Source organism: Hippopotamus amphibius, chromosome 12 (assembly GCF_030028045.1).
Source record: "Hippopotamus amphibius kiboko isolate mHipAmp2 chromosome 12, mHipAmp2.hap2, whole genome shotgun sequence".
In the NCBI taxonomy this organism is placed as follows: Eukaryota; Metazoa; Chordata; class Mammalia; order Artiodactyla; family Hippopotamidae; genus Hippopotamus; species Hippopotamus amphibius.
This window is the reverse complement of record NC_080197.1, coordinates 23562227-23589853: the sequence shown is the minus strand read 5'-3', so window position 1 is coordinate 23589853 and position 27627 is coordinate 23562227. Positions and strand designations below refer to the sequence as shown.

Genomic DNA, 27627 nt, shown 5'->3' with positions numbered 1-27627 from the left:
CCCCGGCGGCCGCGGGCCCGCCCCGCGGGGGGTGGGCGTAGCGCACCGCGCTCCTCACAAAGTTTGTTTTCTCCCTCCGGGCGGGTGGGGGAGGGCGAGGAGCGCGCGGAGGGGCGGAGAGGGGATCTGACGTCAGGCCGCGAGGTGCTTTCCAGCCGCGAACTGTCAGGCCGAGTGTCAGGCCCGGCAGGTACGCGGCGCGCTCCCCCCGGCGCCCCCCGCCCCCTGCCGGGACCCCCGGGACCGGGCCCCAGGCCGCGCGGACGGAAAAGCCGCCGGGAAAAGTCAGTGCGGGGCGCGGGGGGGGGGGGGCCGGGGGGGGCGGGGGGGGGGCGCGCGGACAACTTGGAAAGTTCTTCTCTCTCGGCCGGGCGGGGGAGGGGGCGCGCGATCGTGGGTGTGTGAGCTCGGGTGTGTTTGTGAGTCCCGACTGCGGGGTGCTGGCGGGGGCCGGTGGGGGGAGCCTGTCCCACCGCGCCCCCCCCTTCCCCGAGGAAGTTCGCCCGGGGCCCTTTGAGGGGACCCGGCTCCCTAGGATCCCACCCGGTAGAGGGCCGCCCCTGCCCCGGGCCGGGTTGAGCGCGCGGGGGGCGGGTTTGTTTGGTTTCAAAAGTGCACGTTGCTAACCGCCGGTGGCCCCCCCCGCCCCCAGCCGCGCCGAGCCGGGGAGGGGCCCCCCGAGAGTGACAGCTGCGGGTGGGGGGCCGCGGGAAGGTCGCGGAGCCGGGGGGGCCGGGGAGCCCGCGCGAGTTCCCTTTTCCTTTGGAACAAAGGAAAGTCTGTCTCTGAGGCATCTGTCACTCCCGGGCGGGCCGAGGAAGCGGGGCGCGTGGGGCCGGCGACCCGAAGAAAGTTTGTGCACGCCGGGTCTCTCGGGCAGGCCGAGCGTGAGCCGAGCCTCGGGCGGGGGAAGCGCGCCGCCTCCGGGGCAGGGGGCGGCCAACATGGAGTCTGGGCGCAGGCTGGGGGGGCGGGGGCGGTGCGGAGGTGGGAGCCCAGCCCCCTCCCCTCCCCCTCCGGGCCGAGTTCGGAGCACAAAGCCGAGCGCGCAGGCTCGGCCGGCCCCGCGCCCCGAAGAGTCAGCCAGCGCCGAGCGGCGGGGGAAAGGGGTGGGAACCAAACTTTTTCCTGCCCCGGGACAGACACGTGAGTTTTCTTTCTTCCCGAGCCCCCGCCCCCCCGGGATTGCGGGCCCGCGGGGGAACCGGAGCGCCGCGGCTGGAGCGGGGTGGGGGGCTGAGGGGTGCGGGCGCCCGGAGCGCAGGCCGATCCCCCGCCGCCCCGGGAGCCATGTGCTCCGACTCGGGTCTGGGCCGCGGGGGAGGCTGCGCGCTTTGTGTGAACTGCTGGGAATGCAGCGTGAGTGCTCGGCCCGGGGGAGTGTCGGGCCGAGCGGGGGGAGTTGTCAGAAAGTTGGTGCGGGAGTGGTTGCAGGTCGGCGTCGTGGAGTTGTGTAGGAGGGTGCCCCGGGTGTCGTGTCGAGAGGGTGCTGCCGCGGGGCCAGTTAGGGTAAGAACCTTTCGCTGGTATGATGTCGTCTGGCGTTTGCCCAGTGTGAGAGATCGTGGGTGGGTGGGTCTCTTGAAGTTCTTGGGTGGGCGTGTGGCCAGGAGTTGGTTGCATGGTACCAGTTGTTCGTGCTAGCCGTGGGATTTGTAACCTATGTGTCTGCTGTATTTGTCGGTGAAAATCATGGGAGTTCCAGGGGCTGAGCGATGGGTTGGTGGCAGTTATCTGAGTGCTGTTAGAGAGTTGCCTGGTGTGAGGCTGGGTGGGAGTGTGGGGTGTGTACGTGGGAAGCCTCCCAGATTGGGATTTGTAAACTGTGTCTGCTGTATTTGTCAGTAAATATCGTGGCTGGGGTGCCCGACTCTGCGGTAAAGAGGTCTGTGTAGACTGAGGGGTCATCGCCGCAGGCCACCCACTGGAACCCTGCAGACTGGGACTTGACTGGCAGCCAGGGTGGAATTTGTACAGATAACCTTGAGTAAACTTCTCACAGTCTGCCAGGGCTGCATCCCTGCCTGAGTGCTGATCCTGACTGCCCTGGCCAGTGAAACCTCAGAAACCTGACCTCAGAAAGCAGCCTGCTGTTGGTGCTCTCTGAGGAATGGCACCTCTAACCAATGCCTGTCTCACCTCCAGGTGGCCTGGCTGGGAGGATAGACCCTTCCCTCGAAAGCCTGGCCTAGCCAGCCCAGATATCTGGGCTCAGGCCCAAGTCAAGGAAACAAAACCTGGGAGATGCCAGAGTCTGTTGGGCCAGCCTGCTAGGGAGCTGTTAAAAGGCTGAGGAAGGAGGAGCTTTGAGATTCTGGCATCAACTTGTCCTGGAACTTTTGGGTTTAAAATGTAAATCTCTTTTGCATGTGCGAACAAGAAGTTTGTCAGGGAGATGAGCAACTGAGTTGCGTTGTCTAGGGAAACACCTTCCTTCAGTTGACAGATGAAGAGGCGGCTCAAGCCCAGAGAGGGAAGGATTCTTGCCCAAGGTCACACAGCCAAGTTGGAGGAACCAGAGCTCAGCCTTGCTCATTTATCTGGATTTTTGAGGCACTGATTCTGGGACCAGGCCAAGGGCTAGATAACAAAGCAGAATGTCTGAGAGACAGCCAGTAGGGATAACTCAACATCTCTGCAGGGTACATGGTAAATGTTACAGGGATTTTTGTAGGACTGTGGAGATTGATAGGGTTTCCAGACTCCTCACTGGGTCTTGGGAGACCTGGGAAGCAAGATGGCATGGGGGTGGGGGGTGGGGGTCCAAACCCCACTTCCATAATGTATCCTGGAGGTGAGAGGTGGTTTTTTTTCTTTCGTAGCAGCTTTATTAAGATATAACTCACATACCATACAACTTACTCATTTAAAGCAAACAAATCAATGGTTTTTTAGTATATTCACAACTGTGCAACCATCACTACAATTTTAGAGCATTTTTAGCACCTGGAAAAGAAACTTCATACCCTGTAGCTATCACTCTTCTATCCTCCTGCAGCCCATTCTGGACATTTTATAAAAATGGAATCATATAGTACATTTTTTTGTGACTTGCTTCTTTCACTTAGCGTGATATTTGCAAGGTTCATCCATATTGCAGCATGGATTGGGGCTTCCTTTTTATGACCGAATAATATTCTACTGTATTATTACTGTATTACTGTATTATCTATCCCTATTACGGATAGACCCCATTTTGTTTATCCATTCATCTGTTGGAGGACACTCGGGTTGCTTCCACCTTTGACTGTTAAGAATAAATGTTACTATAAACATTTTTGTACAAGGTTTTGTGTGGACGTGGGTTTTCATTTCTCTTCATAGTTAGCTACCTTGGGAGTGAAATTACTGGGTCACATGGTAACTCTGTTTAATAGCCATAGTATCTTGGGTGACTTTCTGAATCTCTCTGGGCCTTGGTTTTTCTCATCTATAAAATGATGATATTAGTGTCTCCCTTACAAGGGCATTTTTAAGGACGGACTGAGATCTGCGAAGTGCTCAGTACAGAGCATGGAAAACTGGCCTCAGTGGTAGCTGTAATTACTTCCAGTCTGGTTCTGCGTATTAATGATCTGCCATCTATTTTAGTAGTTATCTACCGGCCTGAAGAAACAGACATTTTGGACTCTTCCTTTACCTTACACAGGCTTTGGTATGGCCTGAGACTTTGAGGGGTGTTTTTTTGTCTAGTTTTTTGGGGTTTTTTTCCCAGCTCTTTATTGGAGTATAATTGCTTTACACTGTCGTGCCAGTTTCTGCTGTACAACAAAGTGAATCAGCTGTATTTATACATATATCCCCATACCCCCTCCCTCTTGAGCCTTCCACCCACCCTCCCTATTTTACATTTGGTGGTGTATATATGTTAATGCTACGCTCTCACTTTGTCCCAGCTCCCCCCAACCCCTACCCTCACGTCTGTTCTGTAGGTCTGCATCTATATTCTTGCCCCGCTACTAGGTTCATCAGTACCGTTTTCTTAGATTCCATGTATATGTGTTAGCAAAAACAAACGTATTTGTTTTTTTGTTTTTCTCTTTCTGGCTTACATCGCTGTATGACGGACTATAGGTCCATCCACCTCACTACAAATAACTGAATTTCATTCCATTTTATGACGAGTAATATTCCATTATATATATATGCCACATCTTCTTTATCCATTCATCTGTTGATGGGCATTTAGGTTGCTTCCATGTCCTGGCTGTTGTAAATAGTGCTGCAGTGAACGATGCGGTACATGTATCTTTTTGAATTATGGTTTTCTCCGGGTATATGCCCGGAGTAGTGGGATTGCAGTAGTGGGATTGCAGGATCATATGGTAGTTCTATTTTTAGTCTTTAAGGAACCTCCATACTGTTTTCCTTAGTGGCTATACCAACTTACATTCCCACCAACAGTGCAGGAGGGTTCCCTTTTCTCCACACCCTCTCCAGCATTTATTGTTTCTAGGTTGTTTGACGATGGCCATTCTGACCAGTGTGGGGTGACTTTGTGTTTTGATTATGCCATTTCTGGTGTCCCAGGCTCTAGTAATGATGTGCTGGGAGACTAAGAAAAGGGTCACGGGCAGCATGTGGTAATAGTGTCCCCGTCCTCTTTGTCACCTGTTTCAGGCTTGCCTGAGGTCCAGCCTAGCCCCTAGACACCATGTCAGACAGTGACCTGGGTGAGGATGAAGGCCTCCTCTCCCTGGCAGGCAAGAGGAAGCGCAGAGGGAACCTGCCCAAGGAGTCGGTGAAGATCCTCCGGGACTGGCTGTACTTGCACCGCTACAACGCCTACCCCTCAGAGCAGGAGAAGCTGAGCCTTTCTGGACAGACCAACCTGTCGGTGCTGCAGGTAAGGAGGGGGTAGCAGGAGACTTGGATTCTGGTCCTATCCCAACCCAGTCACTGACTCAACTGTGTGGCTTTGGGCTGGTCGCCTCCCTTCACTGGGCCTTAGTTTCTTCTTGAGTCAGGTGAGAACATCCACCCTCTCTGCCTCAAGGAAAGACAGTTGCATGAAGTCATTGCTGCTCGATTTCAGATTCTGGAGAGTTCTGAAGAGGCAAGGAATTGTTATTGTTGTCTAGGAATTGTTATTGTCTAGGTGTTGTCATTAATACTAGAGGCCAGGAGAGGGTGAGAAGTCACTGAGCGTCTGGGATTCGGCCTTCCACCCCAGATTGGTTCTTGGATGACAGTTAGGGTTCAGGGGGCAGCTGGTGATCTGCAGAATGGTTAAAAATGAGTTGGAATCACGGTTAAGGAAAGGATAGAAATCAGAGGTTCTGGGTTCAAAACCTCATTCTGCCACGCAGGAGTTGTGAAGCACGTCTTGATTTCCCATCTGTAAAGTGGGGTTAGACTGCCTGACTGAACTGTTGTGAGAAATAGATTCAGAACTGAATGTGAAAGTGCTCTAAACCACGAACATAAACACACTCAAAAGATCATGTTATCTACTTTTGATGAGAGTGAGAGGTATTACCTCCTTTGAATTGCCCCAGTTGCTGACCCGCAGGTGTTTTTGTTCTCTTTTCATGGTGCTGAGGTAAGACACCCAGGACTACCACTGCCTTGCCTCCAGTTTGGCTCTCACCTACCTGGGAGACACAGAGCAGGCCCCCAGCCTAGCAAAGGCCCATCCCCTGGCCCGCTGGGACCCCACTCCCCCCACCCGCACCCCTGCCGCCTCCCTTTCCACCTCTGTTCTTTCCTGGCCCATTACTCCAATCCATGGCACTGCTTCTCTTTCCCTTACCCTACTCCAGCCCTCCTGCATCTTCCAGCTGTTGTCCCTCTTCCACGAAGCCTTGTGGTGAGTATACAGCCCTCAGAACTCCCATCACCTGGCTTTATACTCGCTGGGCAGTGGTTAAGTGGAGTCTGTCTGTGAGAAAGACTCTAGAGTTACAGACCCTGGCTTCAGATCCCATCTTCTTCACAAGAGGAAGTCTGGACCTTGGCCAAGTCACTGCCTCCTCTCTGAGCTTTGTGTTTCCTCATCTGAAAAAGGGAGATGATTGTAGCATTTTCATAGCAGGTAAGGGTTGTGGAGGAGGGGCAGGACTGAGAAGAAGAAGTCAAGGCTCACTGCCACAGGACGAGCGCTGCTACTCTCCCTTTCATCCTCACCTCCCCTAGATCGTAAGTCTTGCCTAGCAGTCCCTAGCACCTCACAGTGTGCCAGTGAGCTCTGTGTGCTGGGCAGAGCTGGGACCCCAGAGAGGATCTAGACACATTCCTACCCTAGGGAGTGTCTAGTCTGGGATGGGATAGTGGGGGAAGACCTGGCCACTGATGTTTGCAAAAAGTGATCAGCTCTGGGACACATGGCAGCAGAGACCCAGGGCAGGGCTTCTGAGCAGGCCTGGAGCCTCAAAAGGCCTCCGGGAAGAGGTGGACTTGAACTCACAAGACACAGCACAGCACAGGCCAAAGACTGGCGCCAAAGAGGCAGGATCACCTCCATAGCTTCTTTGCTAGTCTTCCTGCCTGCAGCCTAGTTTTTCCTGTCTCGGGGGCCCTTAAACCCTCAGGCCTTCGGGCCTTCTCCCTTGGATTCTTCTTGACCTTTCTGAGCCTGGCTCACTCTGTTTAAACATTTTCTCGTGAGAGTGTTCTCTGACTCCCCCAGCCTAGGGTTGAAGCCACTGCTGCATATTCCAGTGTGTCTCTTACCTGTGTTGTCAAATCACTTGTCACACTGTATTGAAATTGCTTTTTATCAGGGACACTGTTTCTCAAGTCTGAATAACGTACTGACTGCTCTTAAAGAAAATATTTTTCATGGACTTGCCTCCCTCACAGTGTTGACGTGAGTAATTTTTATCACATCACTTAAGCATCACTTAAAGCTGGGTAAAAAAAAACTTCTTGCTTTTGCTCTTATACACAACTATAAAATAACCAAACAGTTTTCCAAGGTAAATAGATATAAAATGAATGAGATTCTGTCTAACTGCATTAACATCTAATGGTGGGTGGTATTTTGTTGACTGCACTGTGGTGTGCAGTGTGACAGGCACTGGCTCCAGAGTTGAGCAACCCTGGCTTGCCAGAGGCCACGGCACTCCTACTTGTGATCAAAATGGAAACACAAAACCTAAACTTTATGGTGGGGAACTAGTAGGCCGTTAGGACGGCATACCCCCAGATCCCACTTACAGAAATGTTAGGTCTGGGGCAAGGATTAACTGCTGGAGACTTCTGAGGAAGGGCCTGGTGGGAGGGCTTCCAGTGGTGGCCACCCTGTTCTAGAGTCATGCTGAGATTTAAGGAGCAGTGAGGGGACTTCCCTGGCCGTCCAGTGGTTAAGACGCTGCGTGGTTTGATCCCTGGTCTGGTCAGGGAACTAAGATTCTACGTGTTGCACGGTGTGAGGAAAAAAAAAAAAAAGGCAGTGGGGACCATCTGGTACTCTTTGACGGAAACTATACCATGAATCCCAAGCAGTGCCAGCCGTATATCCCTGCCTGAAGGTCTCACAGGCAGCCCAGATTTCCTGACTGATCACAGGTAGTTTCTCCAAGCTGGGTTCTTCCCTTTGTAAAGGGTTCCCTTTGATAGCTCTTTCTCAGCCCCTTTGGTCTCACCAATTCCTGCACCTTTACCCCTTAAATATTTCTGGAATATGGCTTCTTTCCTACCCTGGTCCAACCTATCATCATCCAATCACGTGTCACTCCCCTACTTAAAACCCTTCCGTGGCTTCTGTCAACCTGTGGACGACAGCATCTGTCCCAGTCTGCATAGTGGGCGTCATCCCTGGCTCTCCATATTCCGGCCACACTGATGGATACCCCAGGCCACTTGGCTCCCACCCCTGCCCAGGGAGACTCCTGACCCCTGGAGGAGCTCTGTGCTCCCACAGCACCGGGGCTGGCTCAGCGTTTGGACTTGACTGACTGCTTTTTAGAACACACAGAACTCCAGAGGCCTAGTCTTGCTTATCACTACATCCAAAGTGTTAGCTCATTGCCAGGTATCTGGTAGGCGCTCAGTAAATAATTGTTGAAGTGACAAAATGAAGATGAACGTGTTGGTGGGAATTCCCTGGCAGTCCTGCGGTTAGGACTCTGAGCTTTCACTGCCGAGGGCCCTGGGTTCAATTCCTGGGCAGGGAACTAAGATCCCACAAGCCGCTCATTGTGGCCCACAAAAAAATAAGTGTTGGACATGTCAATAGGCAGGACCTCAGAAATGAGGAAATGTTGTGGCTCCTCAATCTGGAAAAGTTGGTTTAAGTCAGCCCCTGGAGACATCTCTTTTTCCTGTATTTAATTTTTTAAATTTCCATTGTTTATTAAGAACATTTGCAAATAACCGCACAAGTAAGAGAATATTATAATGCGCCCCTGGCACCAATCACCTGGCTCCAACAAGCATCAGCATTTTGCCAGGCTTGTTTTCTCTCTCCCCAGGGAAGACTCTCTTGATTGTCTCCTTTAACCGGCCCGGGAGCAATCTCATTAGCAAGTCAATGAGTCACTTAACTAACTGGTTTGCTGGTACTTGCCCGGGGCTAGGCAGTTGGGAGGGTAAAACCAAAAAAGTCCTTCGTGAAGGATTTTCACAGGTCCCAGAGACACTCTCTAAGCCCACTTTATTGCTGTGTTTTCTTCCTGTTCTGAGGGGCTGCCTGTTGGGGAGGGAAGGTAAGTAAGCGTGGCGGGGAGGGTTCGTGCCCATTCCTCCTCCGTGTGACGTTGATTGGCGGTGTCCTCTGTGCCGGACCCAGTGCTGTGTGCTGGAAACAGCGGCAGAGCAGGCACTCTCCCCCTGGGGGAGGGAAGACGCTATTCAAAGCACTAAGAATTCAGTGTAATGAATTACCGGTGTGTGTCAGCTGAGCTGCCCTGGTAGGCAAGGCTTCTCTTAGGAAGCTGTCTGTGAATGGAATCCTGACAGACTTGAAGGGTTGGGAGGTGAGGGGCGGCAGTCCCTGTGGAACTTGTACTGGGCAGGAAAGGAGCCCGGTGCAGACTCTGTGTAGGGAGGGGGTGGCCTGGCCCTGCCCTCAGTGAACCTTTATCATTTGAAGCTGCTCTCCTCACTCTGGGTCCAAAGCTAGCTGCCTCCCGATTCTTCCTGCTGGTAACCGCTGTCTCCCCGCCTTCAGGCCTTTCATTTGTGTGTATTTTTTGAGCTTTTATGTAAGCTTTTTTGCTTAAGTAAAGGGTTTGGCGCACAAGGACAAGTTCAACCAGTGGGTTAAACCATTGGCTCCTAAGCTTGGGTGGCAGAACTCTGGGGAGCTGGTTTAAAAACACACATTCCTGATTCCACCCACCCCCACCCCTACCCCCCATCTATAAAGCAGATGAGAAATAGTGGTTTTTTTAAAATCACCCTGAAGATGATTCTAATACAGCCAGCTGCCTTTAGGAGCACCTGGAGAGGGGGTGGTCACGACACAGGCGGAGGGGCCGTGATGTTCGGGAAGGGTCCTTCCATGCCCTCACTCCCCTCTTTTGCTTCTTTCACAGTTGAAAAGACATTAAAATTAAAGCACTTCTGTCACCTTCAGAAGCCCTGCTCTGGGCCTCATGGCCTTCACCAGCTCCCTAGTGCCCCTCCCACTCGCCACCGAGATTCCTCCTGTGTCCTTCATCTTGGCCACTGATTTAAAAAAAAAAAAACAGGGCAGTAGCCTTTCAGATAGGGCCCTGTTTTATGGTAGGGACAGCCTTTCAGGCACCCAGCCTGTGTTTTGCTGTATCAATCAGAGAATTCACCTTGGCATTCTCCTACCCCCTCCCCAAGGACCTTGAGTTGGGGCAAGTCATATGTTTTTTTTTCTGACTTAGGCATGGGTCAGGCAGCTGGAAGGGGCTACAGAAAATCCACATAGCCCATTATCACAGCTGGCACTGCTGGTGCACTTGGGCCTCATGCCCTTGCCCGGCTGCCCTCAGCTGTGCATTTCTATCGGATGAGAAGACAAAACAGGCAGTAAATAGGCTGCCAAGTTTTCTGCGGACCAAGGTGAGCACATAGGGGGTGTTCTTATGCCGTTCTCTTCTCAGAATTAGAAGCCAAAATGGGAGGTGCAGCTAGAGGCTAGGTGCTCACACATCTGCTAGTAAACGCCAGGCTCCCCTCCCCAAGACTGCTCTCAACCAAAACAGTGGTCCCTACTCCTCTTGACCCAGGTCACGTTTTCACCTGCACACAGGTGAGGCGGAGAGGTGCTGTGCGCTCCTGTAGCACAGGTGGCTGAGGAGGCAGTTGCGGGACGGAAATGGAAGCACCTGAGCAAGGAGCAGAGGCCTCAGGTTGACTCTCTTCAGTCTTTTATCTTCACCTGAGAGTAGTAGTTGCCTGGAACCAGGATGTCTGGATTTGCACTTGTGACCTTAAGCAAGTTACTGAATCTCTCTGATCAGGGCCTCTGTTTCTTCAGTGGTTCGAATGAAATGGGATCATCACAGAGCCTGTCCCATAGGCTGTTGAAGATTAAATGAGTTAGATGGGAAGTGTTCAGAACAGCACCTGATAGGTTTTGTGTTTAACAAGTGTTTGCTTTTTAGGATTATGATGATGACTTTCAGGTATCCATTTTGTTCCTCTGTTCGGTGAGACACAGCAAACCAGAATGAGAATAGCAATAGGGCCCCTAAAGCCAGAAGACCTGGGTTTGAATCCCAGCTCTGCACTTGGAGGCTCTGTGACTTTGGGCAAGTTCTTTCATGTCGGCGTTCCAGGCCCCTCTGTCATACTTTGGGGACACTGCTCACTACCTTCCAGGCTTGCGTGCTGATTACACATAATGCAAGTGAGATGGTTGGCAGGACACCTTGTATCAAAGGTCCTGAGTTCCTTCATCCACCCAGCTGTCCAGTCTTACTTCTCCCTTGGGGCTCCCCTGTAACTCCAGCCCGGATTGGAGCGAGCATCTCAACCAGTGTCAGCTGATGCCTGCTGTTATGTGTGTGCTTGGTTGTTCTGAGAGGACCAGAGAGGTAAAGAGGGGAAAATGAGAACCCCAGAGGCAGGGTCATTCCAGGCTGGAATGGAGAGGGAGAGAAGCCACAAAAAGGCTCTAGCGCTGCCCTGTCCAGGAGCTTTCCCGGCCTGACAGGACCTGGAGCCCAGTGTTGTCCTCGGGTCACCTGTGGAACAGATACAGCTGCAGGCTGCTGGGCAGGGAGCCATGCCAGCTCCAGGCTCCAGCTCTTGTCATAGATGACTATCCCTTTGGCTGGGTAGTGGTACTGAGGGGAGGAGCCAAGGAAGGTGATGGGGTAGAAACTGGAATAGGAGCCCTGAAGGGAGCTGGGCCTTTGCTCCATTCACCCGTTAGAGGAATGTTCGGCATTGCTGCAGCCCACACAGTTCCCAACATCCCAGTGCAGGGGAGGTGTGGGGGAGGGGTCCTGTCTTTTCTTCTTCCTACAGCAGCCGCTTCATTCTCTGTAAGTATCTGTTGATAAACTAAGAGGAGAGAAAAGACAGGACCAGGGGAAGGACGTACAGTGTGAAAACGAAGTCAAGCCACTGTTCAGGCCCCGTTGGTGGTTAGCCCTGGTGTTCTGGCCTAATGGGATCAGCCCCGCCTGCTTCTGTCTGTTCCTTAAACCAAACCCTTTCCTGCCTCAGGACCTTGACATTTGCTGTCCCCTCTGTCTAGAACATTCTTCCTGCAGCTTTCTGGATGGCTGGCTCTTTCTTAGCCATTAGGTCTCAGCCTTCCCAGACCCCTTATCTACAGAAGTCTCTCTTATCTTTATATACTACCCTTTTATTCCTATCTGTTTCCTTCCTGGCACTTCTTGGCAGCTATAGTGATGTTTGTTCATCACCAGTCTCCACAGTGAGATGGACTATAAGTTCCACAGGGCAGCGTGCATACCCATTTAATTCACAGAAGCGTCCCCAGCATCAAGAACTGACCCAGCACATAGTAAGCACTCAATAAATATTTGAGTGAACACGGAGCCTTGAAAGGGAGAGCAACAGGAAGGTGAGAAGTTCTAACTTGACCATTCTAGTGACTAAATAAACTGGGCTCTGCGGACCTGCGACAGCCTGAAAGAAAGATTCAGAGAGCAGTAGGCATTCTCGTTCCTCCAGATCCAAAGGTCCAGGCTTGGGGACCCCTGGCTGGAGGTGGAATCCTACCTTACTTCTCCAGGCTCAGCTTTATGTATGTTCATCAGTAAAATGGGAGTTGATCAAACTCCTAGGGCTGATAAAACTGGAAGAAGAAAATTGCATGGATGTACAGTGCTTAGTAAACAGCAGCTATATAAACCCTTCTCAACGAAGGCTCCCAGAGAGATGCCTAGACGTGTGGAGACGTACCATGCCACACTCAGGCCTCGTCACCAACACACTCCCACAGTTTCTGTTTCTTCTCTACAGCTACTTTTGTGTTAGCAAGAAAGTGATTAGGCAGCTTTTCCCCTATGGCAGCTCCTCCAGTGGAGAGCAAGAGGGAGAAGGACATGGAAAAAATGATAAGGGGTTGTATTTGCCTATTGAAGGAAAAAAGGGCTTTGTATTTATGAGCTTACACCAGCCATGCAGCTAAGAAACTGTTTTCTAGTCTAATCCATAACTTTTTTTTTTTTTTTTCAAAATAAGTTTATTTGTTGGCTGTGTTGGGTGTTCGTTGCTGCACATGGGCTTTCTCTAGTTGTGGCGAGCGCAGGCTTCTCATTGTGGTGGCTTCTCTTGTTGCGGAGCACGGGCTTTAGGCACGTGGGCTCAATAGTTGTGGCGCACGGGCTTAGTTGCCCCACAGCACGTGGTACCTTCCTGGGGCAGGGATTGAACCCATGTCCCCAGCATTGGCAGGCTGCTTGTTAACCACTGTGCCACCTAGAAAGTCCCTAAGCCATAACTTTTTAAATAATTTCCAGGTGAGCTCTTATAGGATTGGTCTTGTCACATCTCCAGGCTGTTAGTAGTAAATGAGAGGAAAGAGGGTGTGAGTGGCTGATCTTTCAGATGATCAATAATGATGCCTTGACTAGGTGCCTTCTCTGGGGTGTGCAAAAACTATTCACACTCTTCCTGAACAGTTATCTACCCTCATGGTGTCATTCATTCAAGTATGAAGAGAAACTGCTAGGCCCTACAGCAGCTGTAGGTGAAGAGAGATGTGTTTGGAAACCATTTCCTCTGCTCCTGCCCAATCTCTAATATCTTAGATCAGCCAAGACTTAGAAGAGTAGGTAGGCATTCTCCAGGTAGAGCAGAGGGTGTTCCGGAAAGAAGGAATGTGATATGCAAAAGGCATGGAGCTTTTTTTTTCTTTCTTTCTTTTTAAAGCACAGGGCCTCAGTGAGGGGTGGTGAGCAATTTCACATGAAGAAGAATACAAGGGTTGGAAAGATAGGCCATGAACAGGGGAGGGTTTTATTAACACCCAGGCCCAGGAGTCTGGACTTGTTCCTATAGGCAGTAGGAGACAAGTGGCACTTCTCTAGAACAGGAATAACAGTACTGCATTTTAGAAAGTGAGTGATAACCAGTGACGAGGCTGGACTGGAGAGCTGTGAAGCTGGGGGCTGTTACAGAGTCCAGACAGATATGGAACTGAGTGCTAGTTATGTCTTGGCTTTGCAGCAGACCACTTAACAGTAAGAAATGTTATGCCTCATGCAGAGGCCCAAGAGGATTGATCTAAATAATCAGCCGGACAGGAATGGGGTCAAGGTTAATAGTAGCTCTCTCAGCAGCATGTAGGAAAAAAGGATTTAAGGATGTTGGTTGAATGCACACTCAGGTGGAACCACTGACCCTGGCTTTGCTTCGAAACAATAACTTTTCTTCTACCTGGGAGTCCCTTAGTGTCTTTGTGGCTCTTTCCCTGACATACAGCAAGACTGTTCTAGAATGTTAGGAGTGAATCACCCTTGGCCCCATTCCCTCTCCCCTCATACACTCATATCCAACTGGGGCACCAGGTCCTGTCATTTCCAGTTTCCCAAAAAGATCAAACATTTGTCATCTTCTGAACATCTCCTTTAACCGAATTTGTACTACTAACCTTTAGCTTTGCTTCCACTCTGTTCTCTGCACAGGAAGTCACTTCTTTGCTTAAAGCCCCCCTATGGCTCCCCATCACCCTTGGAATAAAGAACCAAATCCCTACCATCAGAGGAAACCTCTAGTTACCACTCTGAGCTCCTCACAGGCACTTAGCTGCCACCTGCCAGACGGTCTTTTCATAGGTTGATCCCTCTCAATCAAATGCTCTTCTCCCTTCTGGTCTCCCACCCAACCTCCTGCTTATCCTGTGATCTCAATTTATAGGCTGTTTCCTCAGAGACCGCTACCCTGAGTCCACAAAAACTAGAGTGGGTCTTCACACTGTTGTCTCCAGCAGCACCCATATACCTTCCCTTCATTGGCTAGATCACAGTTGCATTTTATTTTCATTTATGTGATTTCTTTAACTCTCTCTGCCCAACATACATCTCTCTGAGGGCTGGGATTGTGCCTGAATTGTTTGCTGCAGTGTTCCTGGGGCCTGGAACGCAGGTGCTTTGTAGCTGGTTTTGATCGAGTAAAACTGACCGCAGCCTCTCATACTCATTCTCGTTCCAGATTTGTAACTGGTTCATCAACGCCCGGCGGCGGCTTCTCCCAGACATGCTTCGGAAGGACGGCAAAGACCCCAACCAGTACACCATTTCCCGCCGGGGGGGTAAGGCCTCCGATGTGGCCCTCCCCCGAGGCAGCAGCCCCTCAGTGCTGGCTGTGTCCGTACCAGCTCCCACCAATGTGCTCTCCTTGTCCGTGTGCTCCATGCCGCTCCACTCAGGCCAGGGAGAAAAGCCAGCAGCCACCTTCCCACAAGGGGAGCTGGAGCCCCCCAAGCCCCTGGTGACCCCTGGGAGCACACTCACCCTGCTGACCAGGGCTGAAGCTGGAAGCCCCACGGGTGGACTCTTCAACACACCACCGCCCACACCCCCAGAGCAGGACAAGGAGGACTTCAGCAGCTTCCAGCTGCTGGTGGAGGTGGCGCTCCAGAGGGCTGCCGAGATGGAGCTCCAGAAGCAGCAGGACCCGTCGCCCCCGTTGCTGCACACTCCCATTTCCTTAGTCTCTGAAAACTCCAAATAGGCATCTGCTAACAGGGGTGCTCGAGGCTCGAGCCAGCTGTCCTGGGTTTCCATTTTGGTTCCCCTTCCTACAGAGGGTTTTCTTCGGATCACTGCCAGACATCGGGATCATCTCCTCTGTCCAGAGGTCTTTAGCAGGAAGATGCCAGCCGGTGTCCCTGCACCGTGATGGGACCTCTCCTCTGCTGACTCTGCCGTTCCTCCAGGCCTCCTCAGTGATGAGACCGAGAGCTTGGAGACAGGCGTGGTGCTGCTGCTGCTGCTGCTTCAGAGAATCCCTGGGACACCTGTGTCCCAGCTTGCTCTCCTGGGCTGGGCACAGGAAACCTGCCAAGTTCACACCTGCACTGGGTCCAAGTTGCCCCTGACAGGGCCTCTTTTTGTTAAGCCAAGTGTGGGCATTCCAGGTTCATAAGTGCGAATGAAAGAAAAGAGGAACCCAGCAGATGCAACAGAACCGACTCCAGTTGAATGTTTAGGTTTTCGCTAAACTTTGTGTTTATTTTTCCCTCTTTGCTGTGGTTTGCATTAACAGGCGTAGGTAGCCCAGGTGTGGAGAATGAAAATGCATTGCGTGATGGAGTCTGATGAACTGGGAACAATCCACCACTGCAACTGGTGATTGTTTTACAAGGAAGGAGTATTTTCATTTGGGGGACCAGCTAAATCTCTGCAGAATTCCAGATGGTTGTTTTCTTGTTGGTTTGGTTTACAAAAAAACAACAACAACAACAACAAAAGACAGAAAAAACTTACGGGCTTTGGCTTTTCTACATCATGCACAGAAGGGCATAAAGCCACAGCCAGACAGAGGGTCCAACCAAGAATCTGACCAAACCTAGGTGTGGAGCAGAGAAGGATGATAAAAACAGAGGGGTGTGGGTGTTTTTGTTTTTGTTTTCTTTCTTTCTTTTTTTTTTTTTGGCTTGTTTGTTTTGTTTTTACTGTATTGTTGGGGGTAGGGGTAGGGAAAGGAAGCTAGACTGAGGCAGTGGGGTGGTTGGTTTGTTCTTTTTTTTTTCCCCTCTTTAATGGTTTCCCCTTCTTTATCCTTGAAAGCTTCACCCCACGGCCTGAGTTTTGAATTCCTTCTAGGAAACTTGCATTAGTGGGGCCAGAATAGCAAAAGCTCCCTGTAGCTCCTGCTTGGAGAGAAGTGAGCCATCTGCTGGTCAGGAAGCCCTTTTAGCTGACCCAGACAGGCGGCTTTTCCCATGATGGTGGCCGGAAACTATTCCTAGAGGAAACGTGGAATAGTGCCCCCAGCTGCCTGTGGAACTGCCTTGGGAGGAGGCTGGGGCTGGAAATCAGTTATGAAGCCTGTCCCTGTGAGTGTCTTTTTGTTGCACCTTTCTTTAAATTGGAGTTGCAAAAGCCCCTGCCCTGAACTTCACAGTGAAACAGATCACAATTAGTCTTATTCTCCTCCCTCCTCCCCCGCCCCCCCCTTATTTTTTTTTTTGCTGTTTCATTGCTGATAGCATTCAACAGCAATATACCCCATCTTTCTAGTATATCCTAAGAAACACTAATCCTAGGTTATTAGCTGAAATATTTTTGTTCTGAATAACATTGTTACTGGGCCAAAAGACAGGTCGGGATCCTCAGCCTGTAGTTTCCTGAAGTTGCCAGGTTGGGCACAGGGGGAGAGTTCCTCGGTGTTGGCTGACTTGGGTGGGTCTGGCCGGGAGAAAGGCAGCAATGTGTGTTCTGTCCTTTCTGGGATGATCCCTGAAGAGTTCAGGGAGGCTCCCCAACTTCTAAGAGGCTCGGCCCACCCATTGCTGTGGGAATGGGGATTGGTTATTTAAGAGAGGGAGCTTTGGGCGAGTTTTCTAGGCTCTCTCTTCTGCCTCCTCCCCTCCCCGTGCCCCCTCCTTGCATGCCCCGGGGGGATCAGGGATCCTCACCCTCCTGAGGCCCAGCTGGGGAAGAATGAACATGGCAGCCTCAAGATTAGTTGAAGCTGCTGCTTCCACCCCACCCCGGCCTCTTCCACCCCACGCGTGTCTGTGAGCCCAGGTCTGGTGTGACTGTTGCAAGACACTTGTAGCAGGGGACTCTGGAAGTATATTGGGCTGGGGTGAGAATTTCCCTTCCCACAGTGCACTGAGCAGTGGAGGGGGTGAGGGGTGAGGGAGCCATGCTGCTGAATTCTGGCTGGCATTCCCCTGTGTGCAAGATGGGGAGGCTAGGGGTGGGGTGGCCTCTGCTTGGTTTGGTTGTGAGGTAAACCTGGAGGAGAAGCACAGTTATCCCATTGAATTATTTGAGCAAAAAACTACTGTAAATAACTTTTGTTTTTTTTGTCTTTTGTCAAATAAAGTTGTTTTTTTGTTTTTGTTTTTTTTGTTTTTATTTTTCAAAGCAGAAAGATTGATCCACTCTGACCCTGGGCCCAGCCTGTAGACGGGACACTTGCTGAGTTTTCACTCTGCCTTTCCTCTTTCACCCTCCCTCTAGTAGCTGCTTGTTAGTGTTGTACACTCTGTGCCCCTATTTCCTTGGCCTCACCCTCGTTCCATATCTCTTCATCACAGTGTGCAGGGGGCATATGTATCCCAAGCTGGCATATGTTCCCTGGGGTCAACAGTCAAGCTTTGGGGTTTCTAAGTGGTAAGGGAACTTAGGGAGCTGGGAACTTTGTCCTCCCCCTCTCCTAATGAGGAAGGAGCACGACTACAGTATGAAGCCAGCACAGAAAGAAGCAGAGGTGATATATGGATACTCGAGTCGTGTCTGAAACTAGTACCATCTCTGGACTTCCCTATTATGTAAGCTAGTAAATTCCCCTTTTTGCTTAAGCTAGCTGTGGCTTGCATTTCTGTTATAATGAAATGACTGTGCATTGTAATTGCAGCCCAAACATTCTCTCTTAACTTTTGTACACACAGATGTTCACACACACACAAATGAGATGCCCTTCTCATAGGTAAATGGGATTTGTTAAGTCACTTGCCTGAACTTACACAGCCAGTACTAAGTGGAACTAGGATGGGAATTCAAGTCTGTCTTACTATAGGTCATCCTGAAGTCTGTCCCTCTCCTATATAAACTAGCGATGGGCAGTTTACTGCCTACTGGCATCCAGCTGTCTAACATGGTTTGGGCTAAGCACTAGAAGTCTCTTCCATTGAACCAAGTCGCCTTCTTCCTGATCTCTCCCCTGTACACCTGGATGGAGAATATCGAATCTCTCCCACAGGTCACTCCTTTAGGAATTTAGAGGTGGAGCCTCCCTGCTCAATTTCCCCAGATTAAAGTATGCCAGCTCCCTTAGCCATTCATCTAGGGTCCTGGTTTTCCCAGTTCCCTCTGTCAATATCCCTCAAGCTGGACACTTGGCCCTGGGGCTTGGCAAAATAGGAACATGCTAGAAGAACTCTCCAAAATAAGTCTGATACTGATTATACATCTGGAAACTAGTACTATTATTCCCATAAAAGGGGAAGTGATTTGGATGGTTCAGCTGTCTCAGGAGAGAGAGCTTCTTACAAATACTTTTCAAAGAACTGAAAAGTATCTTCTGTATCAAGCTTCAGACTGATGAGCCGTGGAGTGAGCAAGCACTATAGATAATGAAAGGTGACGGGTAATGTGGCTAGGGCCCCTCTCCTCTGAAGCTAGGAATTTTTTAAAAAATATTTATGTATTTACTTGGTTGTGGCAGGCAGGCCCCCTCGTTGCAGCACATGGGCTCCTTAGTTGTGGCATGTATGTGGGATCTAGTTCCCTGATCAGGGATCGCACCTGGGCCCCCTGCATTGGGAGTGCAGAGTCTTAACCACTGCGCCACCAAGGAAGTCCCCTGAAGCTAGCAATGTTATATAAGGACATCTACCTTTCCTGTAACAGTCTCATTTAGGAAATAACTTTTAAAGGCATTTCTGCTCCTTAGTCTTGAGTACCTGCTGTCAGGATGGCTGTGTAATACCTATCTCTGCCCCTGTTCTTCACAAGGGAGCGCTGATGATGCTTCAAGTCCCTTGGGTATCCATGTAAACTTAGACCCTGTGTCCAACAGTAAAGGAAAAAAAGTAAAAGTGGTAATGATGGGGGGGGGGGCGGGGTATGCCTTTAGACTGACGGTCAAGGAAGGCCTCTTCCTTTCTACTGTTTTTGACAGTGCTGGTTTCTCCATGGACCCCAGCCTCATGGACCCCACTGGGAAACTTTTACCCAACTCAGCCCCATGAATACGAATCCCTAGGGTAGGATTCAGGACTCTGGATTTTAAAAGTTAGCTTTAGTTTGGAAGCTGCGAAAGTGAAAGCTCCCAGAAGGGAGGCGCCAAGTATGCCTCGGTGTGCCTGTAACCTCACTATGTTAGCCACTGGAACTTCAGAGAATAAGGTCTGCAACTCAGGGGAGATGTGGAAACAATCACTACTATCAGTGTTACTGTTTTCCAAAGCACCCCTCTATGATCTAACCCTGGGTACAAGTTCTGGCTCTATCACTTAATTAGCTGTTGGGACCATTGGAAGTCAGTTCACCACTTCAAGCTTCAGTTTTCTCATCAATAAAATGGAATAGTAATATCCACCTCTTAGGAGGATGAAATAGGATAATCCATGTGTTATTGTTCTTATCTGACCTCACATAGCTTTTAAGTGGCAGAACTGAGACTACCCAGAGAAGTAGTTCTCATGCATCAGGAGAGCTTACAAAAATGCAAATTCCCAGACCTTACCCCCAGAGGGTCCAGGAATCTGCACCCTTCACTGATGCCATGGGAGATTCTCATGCTGTTGTTCCAGGGACCTGATCATTTATAATCAGGACACTGACTTAGCCCCAGGAAATGCTGGGTTGGGAAGACAGCATCTCATCTTTCAAAGTTACAAGGTGAGAGGAAGAAGGGTACCACCAAGTAGTCCCCCAAGACCATTTGACTTCCCTCGGCTATTAAGAGTTTATAGTGGCCTGAAGGGCAAGTGTAGCCTTCCTGAGATTCATTTTAATTATGTAAGTAGTCCACATTCACTGTAGAAAAAAGAATTTTTTAATTTATTTATTTATGGCTGTGTTGGGTCTTTGTTGCTGCCCACGGGCTTTCTCTAGTTGCGGCAAGCGGGGGTTACTCTTTGTTGTAGTGCGCGGACTTTTTATTGCAGTGGCTTCCCATTGCGGAACATGAGCTCTAGGTTCATGGGCTTCAGTAGCTGCAGCACGTGGACTCAGTAGTTGTGGCTCGCAGGCTCTAGAGCGCAGGCTCAATAGTTGTGGCGCACGGGCTTAGTTGCTCCACAGCATGTGGAATCTTCCCGGACCAGGGATCGAACCCGTATCTCCCACATTGGCAGGCGGATTCTTAACCACTGCACCACCAGGGAAGCCCCTAGAAAAATTTTAAGTAAAGGTACAGTAGTCCCCCACCCATGGTTTCACTTTCCACAGTTTCAGTTACCGATGGTCAACCTCAATCCAAAAATATTAACTAGAAAGTTCCAGAAATAAACAATTCATAAGGTTTAAGTTGCATGCTCTTCTGAGCATAATGAAATCTCTTGCCCTCCAGGCCTGGAACGTGAATCATCCCTTTGTTCTGCCTATCCATGCTGTGTATGCTACCCACCCTGCCTGTTAGTCACTTAGGAGCCTGCCCTGTTATCAGATCCACCGTTGCTATACTTCAGTGCTTGTGTTCAAGTAACCCTTATTTTAGTTAATAAGGGCCCCAAAGTGCGAGAGTAGTGATGCTGGCAATTCAGATATTCTCTTCCTGTGCCGAATTTATAAATTAAACTTTATCACAGGCATGCACTCCTGGGAAGGAACATAGGGCACATAGGATTTGGCACTAACCACAGTTCAGGCATTCACTGGGGGTCTTGGAACACATAACCTGTGGATAAGGGACGGGCTCCTGGAAAAGGAGAGGAGTTCAGTATAGTGACTAAGAGCCCAGCCAGGTTTTGGAGACAAACGTATGGAAAACATTTAGTAAAGTTGGCACCTGCTAAGGGCTCAATAATGCTAGTAAAATACTTCTTGTAGGCAAAAATTAGAGGACTGGGATACAAACTCAGGCCTCTGCTTTACAGCCAGTGCTCTTTCCACAGCTCCTTGGTTCCCCCGCTCCCCCCCGCAACCCCACCCATGGCTCCTGATTTCTGTGATTCCATCTCTCTCTGTCTGAAGCCACAATCTTAACCCTCAGAGCACACCTTCCTCCAAACCCTGCTACAAACAGCTGGCAGTGGTGCAGGGGCATTCAACTGGGAGGACACCCTCAGGCCCGAGACTGACATCATGTGTTTAACTGGTGCTAAAAAGCTCCAACCTCACAAAGGCAACATTTCTCCTACTTCTAAATCTGTCTCTCCCTCTTGCAAATCTGACTCTTCATCAAGTTCTTTTCCATCTTAGACCACCCAGGACGTTTATTTTAACCAGATGGATGCCCTGGGTTTCAGCCAAATTCCCTACTTCCTAAGATAAGGAAAGCTTTGGGTGAGAGCAAGAAAGGGAACAAATCTCAGTCCCATGAATACCTTCAAGGAAAGGGCTTTCCATGCTGCCAGCTTGGCTTTGTCTGCTCCTAGAAAGCTAAGAGGAGGGACACAGATGAGGTTTCACATGCCTACTGGACCTCTAACTTTGCCATGCAACCTTGGGCTGGACTGCAGGATCTAAGCACCCTTCCAAATGTAACTTTCTGTGACACCCCTTTCTCCTCCCATGTAAATAGAAACTTAGTGAATCTTGGAGTTAAGATCAGAGCTTCAAAATATGATACAATATGACATAAAGAATTAACTCTTTTGGGGGGGGAAGAAATAAAGTTATCTCTGAAGATGATATGATCAGATATGTAGAAAACCCTAAAGATTCCACACAAAAAACTGTTCAAGTAATAAATGGATTCAGCACAGCTGCAGGACAGAAAAATCAGCTGTTGTTGCAATGAAAAATCCAAAAAGGAAATTAAGAAAACAATTCCACTTACAATAGCATCAAAAAGAATAAAATACTTAGGAATTAACCAAGGAAGAGAAAGCCTTCAAGTCAAAAACTACAAAACATTGGACTTCCCTGGTGGTCCAGTGGTTAAGACTCCATGCTTCCACTGCAGCGGGGAAGGGGGTTCAACCCCTATTCCAGGAACTAAGATCCCCACATGCTGCATGGCGTGGCTAAAAAAAAAAAAAATTCACTAGGACTTCCCTGGTGGCGCAGTGGTTAAGAATCTGCCTGCCATTGCTGGGGATATGAGTTCGATTGCTGGCCCGGGAAGATCCCACATGCCACAGAGCAACTAAGCCCATGTGCCACAACTACTGAGCCCGTGCGCCTAGAGCCCGTGCTCCACAACAAGAGAAGCCATCGCAATGAGAAGCCTGTACACCGCAACAAAGATTAGCCCCTGCTCACTGCAACTAGAGAAAGCCCATGCGCAGCAACGAAGACCCAATGCAGCCAAAAAAATTAATTCATAAAAAAAGACTTAAAAAAATCACTGAATGAAATTAAAGATACAAATAAATGGAAAAACATCTCACGCTCGTGGATTAGAAGACTTGATATTGTTACTACCAAAGCAATCTACAGATTCACCGAAATCTCTATCAAAATCCCAATGACTTTTTTTTTTTTGCAGAAACAGAAAAAGTCATTCTAAAATTCATATGGAATCTCTAGGAATCCCCAATGACCAAAAAAAATCTTGAAAAATAAGAACAAAATTGGAGGACTCACGCTTCCTGATTTCAAAGCTTACTATAAAGCTACAGTAATCAAAAGAGTGGTATTGGCATAAAGACAGACAAACAGATCAATGGAATAAAATAGCCCTGAAATAAACCCTTGCATAGATGGTGCCAAAACCATTCAGAGGGGGAAAGAACAGTCTTCAACAAATGGTGCTGGGAAAACTGGATATCCACATGTAAAAGAAAGAAGGTGGACCCTTACCTAACCCCATATAAAAAAATTAACTCAAAATGGATCAAAGATCTAAACATGAGAGCTAAAACTATAAAACACTTAGAACATGGAAAAACTTGACGACATTGGAGTTGACAATTATTTGAATGTGACACTAAAGGCACAGGCAACACCAACAAAAAATTAGACAAACTGCACTTCATTAAAATTTAAAACTTTTGGACTTCCCTGGTGGTCCAGTGGTTAAGACTCTGTGCTTCCAATGCAGGGGGCACGGGTTCAATCCTTGGTCGGGGAACTAAGATCTCACATGCCTTTTGGCGTGGACAAAAAAAAATTAAGCCTTTGTATATTAAAGGACACTATCAACAAAGTAGAAAGGCAACCCACAGAACAGGAGTATTTGCAAATTATATACATGGTAGGGGTTAATATCTAGAATATACACAGAACTCCTAAAACTCAACAACAAAAACCCAAAAGACTAGACTTAAAATGGGCAAAGGTCTGGAATAGACATTTCTCTAAAAGAGATATGCAAATGGCCAGTAAGCACGTGAAAAGATGCTCAACATCACTAATCATCAGGGAAATGCAAATCAAAACCACATGAGATACCACCTCATACCCATTAGATTGGCAGTTAAAAAAACAAAAACAGAAAACAAGTGTTGATGAGGATGTGGAAGAACTAGAACTCTTGTGTACTGTTGGTGAGACTGTAAAATGGTGCAACTGCTATGGAAAATGGTATGGCTATTTCTCAAAAAATTAAAAATAGTATCATGTGATCCAGCAATTCCACTCAGGGTATATACCCAAAAGAATTGAAAGCAGATACATGAACATATATGTGTACACTCTTGTTCACTGTAGCATTGTTTAAAATAGCAAAAAGGTGGAAGCAGCCCAAATGCCCCTTAATAGATGAATGGATAAACAAAATGTATATACCATAGACATTTAACAAAGTTATTTAATCGGCCTTACAAAGGAAGGAAATTCTGACATGCTATGACATAGAGGAACCTTGAAAATGGTGTGCTAAGTGAAATAAGCCAATGAGAAAAAGACAAACTCTTATGAGGAACTCAGTCAAATTCAGAGACAGAAAGTAGAATGGTAATTGCCAGGTGCTGAGCGGAGAGGAGAATGGGGAGTTAATAGTTTAACGGGTACCAAGTTTCAGTTTGGTAAGATGAAAACGTTCTGAAAATGGATGGTAGTGATGGCCACACTGCAAAGTAAATGTATTTCACTGTGCCCAGAACTATACACTGAAATGTAAATTTTGTTATGTACATTTTATAGCAATTAAAAAAATTTTTTTAAGTTTTAAAAAAGAATTAACTCAGTTTTATTCCAATTTTCTCTATCTTCAATGCCCCCACCAAATTTCACCTGGATAACTTTAAACTAGTCTCCCACTCTGATCCAATCCTTCAAATAGCAGCCAGCGTGATATTGTCAAGATGCAAACCTGAAAAGTGAAGTGTTCCCTGCTCAAATCCTTTCTGTGACTTCCTCCACCCTTGGGATAAAAACAAATTCTTCATAACCATTATAAAAAAGACAAGAAATAACAAATACAGGTGTGGATGTGGAGAAAAGGGAATCCTTGTGCACTGTTGGTGGGACTGTAAATTGGTACAGTCACTATGGAAAACAGTATGGAGGATCCTCAAAAAGTAAAAAATAGGACTTCCCTGGTGGTGCAGTGGTTATGAATCCGCCTGCCAATGCAGGAGACACAGGTTCGATCGCTGGCCCAGGAAGATCTCACATGCTGCAGAGCAACTAAGCCTGTGCACCACAACTACTGAGCCTACACTTTAGAGCCCTCAAGCCACAACTACTGAAGCCAGAACATCTAGAGCCCTTGCTCCGCAACAAGAGAAGCCAGCACACTGAGAAGCCTGCGTACCGCAATGAAGAGTAGTGCTCCCTCACTACAACTAGAGAAAGCCCGCGCAGCAACACAGACCCAACGCAGCCGAAATAAATAAATAAATAAATTAGCTAATTAATTAATTTTAAAAAATTAAAAATAGAACTACCATATGATCCAGCAATTCCACTTCTGAGAATATACCCAAAGGAAACAAAAACACTAACTCAAAAAGATATCTGCAACCCCATCTTCATAGCAGCGTTATGTACAACAGCCAAGACATGGAAGCAACCTAAGTGTCCATCAATGGATGAATGGATAAAGAAGTTGTGATGCACAGATACACACATACACACACACACAAATATTATTCAGCCATAAAACAGAGAACATCCTACCATTTGCAACAATCATGGATGGACCTTGAAGGCATTATGCTAAGTCAAATAAGTCAGAGAAAGACTAATAATACTGTATGATCTCACTTATTTGTGGAATCTTTAAAAAAATAAAATAAAAATGTAAAAACTCGTAGAAAAAGAGACGAGACTTGTGGTTATCAGAGGCAGAGGGTTAGGGGAGAGGGCAGTGGAGGAAGGTGGTTAACTTCCAGTTATAAAATAAATAAATACTAGGGATGTAACATACAACATGATGACTGTACCTAATACTGCCATACAATGTATAGGGAAGCTGTTAAAAGGGTAAATTCTAAGAGTTCTCATTACCAGAGAATTTTCTTGTCCTTTTTCACATTCTTCTTTCTTTTCTTTTTATCGTATCTATCTGAGAAGGTGGTTGTCAGCTGATTCTACTGTGGAAATCCTTTCACAATATATGTATAAGATGTACAAACCATCAGGCTGTAGACCTTAAACTTTTCCAGTGATGTACATCAATTATTTTTCAATAAAACTTGAAAAAATTATTTAGCATGTTTCTCCTCCTTTTTTCCCAACTTGTGGCTTTATTTCTCACCATTAGCCAACATGGTTTCATCTCCTGGAATGCCCTCTTCCCTTCCCCTCTCTCTTCCTCTGCTTAACTCCTACTCTTCCCTCAGAGTTCAGTCTTTCTTAACCCCCCAGATCAGATTTCCCATTACAAACCTTTGCCACCAGACCCAGCAGACTAAAAACTTACCTTTTCTGTCTTTGACCCCGGGCTAGGTATTCTTCCAGCATTCTATGTTAGAATGGTCAGTCTGTTTCCAGCACTGCATGCCACCAGGGAGTGTGTAAAATAGGTTTTATATCAATGGTGCACATCCAAACTGGAGTGAGCTGGTTAGGCTTTACCATAGTTTTGCATATGGGAGGGAAACTGGTTCAGGAGAGGGAAGGCTGATAAGAACAAGATCCACATTAAAGTTAAAGATGTACATCCATGTCAGGTATATGGCTGGCCCACCTGGTCCAGAGAAAGTACTGTCTGTTGTGGTGTGTATCATCTTTGGGGTCCAGCCCCACTCAGCCCACTGAAACAGGATCTTGGGATTGGGTTGTGGGAGAAAACAACAGCTCTGGTATTCTCAAAAAGTTTCCTAGGAGATTCCATTGTTCACCTAAGGTGGAGAGAACTACACATGAATGCTGACAGGTATGCAAAGTTTGTTTTGACCTTATTTATGCTCTGTAAGACTTAAAGCATAAGGTTAAGAGTGCAAATTAAAAGAAAAAAAAAAAGTGCAGTTTTTTTGCTTTGGTTTGTTTGTTTTGGCCGCATCAGCCAACGTGCGGGATCTTAGTTCCCTGACCAGGGAGGGACTGAACCCCGGGGCCATGGCAATGAAAGCGCGCAGAGCCCTAACCACGGACCGCCGGGGAACTCCCAGGAGTGCAGATTTTGAAGTCATACAGACCCAGGTACTAGTTGAGTGATTCCGAGCAAGTTACTTTGCCTCTATAAACCCACCGTGCAGCATTCAGGGGTCTTGTTACACAGCGCAGTGCGCCAGGCACCACCTGGAGGGCTGACCGAAACGCTGATTATGGACCGCACCCCCAGAATTTCTGATTCAGTAGGTCTGGGATGGGGTCTGAGAATCTGAATCTATCATCAAGTTCCCAGATGATACAGCTGCTGGTCCAGAAACACACGTTGTGAACCACTAACCAAGCCCACGGCGAGGACACAATAGATGAATACCCAGATATTCTGATACCCAGTAAAGTACGCTCGCCACTTTACTCCCCTGACGAGTCCTCAGTTGGTTCCAACATGCTATATGTATAGCCTAAAAAGTCATTTCCCTTCTTGGGGCTCACATTTGTCAAAAGAGGGTGTTAGGCATGAGGAGATACTAAGTTATGACACAAAAGACAACTTTGTGAGCAAGGTCCTACGGGACTTGCAGGGTTGGGGACAAAACGAGCAAGGACTAAATCCTGGGGGGCAACTTGGGGCTCCCGGGGAGCAAGGTTTGGGCTCTAAAGGATGCCGCGGGGAAGGCAGGGTCGCGTTCTGCCCTGCCGCTGGAGTGGACAAGCTGTTGCGACCCGGACAACGCTCCGCTCCAACCTCCGCTTTTGCCTCAGAAGCGGTTCTTTGCCTCAGAAGCGGTTTTTCGTCTCCGCAGCGCCTCCCCGCGTTCGTGTCGCTGTCCCTACCAAGATTGTCCCTTCCCTCTCACCCTACCGCGGGGCTGGCGGAAACGCGCCGTCACTTCCCCGCGCGTAGAGCGCTTGCGCCAAAGCGACGGCTGTTCTTGCGCTCGGACGGGTGCGCGGCCGCCGATTGGCTGCGTGGGCACGTCGACGGGAAGACGCGCGGCGC

The 27627-nt window shown here is 48.6% G+C and overlaps 1 protein-coding gene across 5 annotated transcripts; it reads left to right on the top strand.

The window, feature by feature from the left end:
- The first annotated feature begins 22 nt into the window (after window positions 1–22).
- TGIF2 (TGFB induced factor homeobox 2) lies at window positions 23–17339 on the top strand. Of its 5 annotated transcripts, none has more exons than XM_057702192.1 (3): window positions 23–61; window positions 4621–4846; window positions 14551–17339. In XM_057702192.1, the coding sequence occupies exons 2-3, from the start codon at window positions 4655–4657 to the stop codon at window positions 15070–15072; spliced, it is 714 nt and encodes a 237-aa protein (XP_057558175.1). In that variant the 5' UTR covers window positions 23–61; window positions 4621–4654; the 3' UTR covers window positions 15073–17339. The 5 variants fall into 5 exon arrangements, with proteins under 5 accessions (XP_057558175.1, XP_057558172.1, XP_057558171.1 ...); XM_057702189.1 differs by lacking the exon at window positions 23–61 and adding an exon at window positions 86–190; XM_057702188.1 differs by lacking the exon at window positions 23–61 and adding an exon at window positions 108–284.
- The last annotated feature ends 10288 nt before the right edge of the window (window positions 17340–27627 follow it).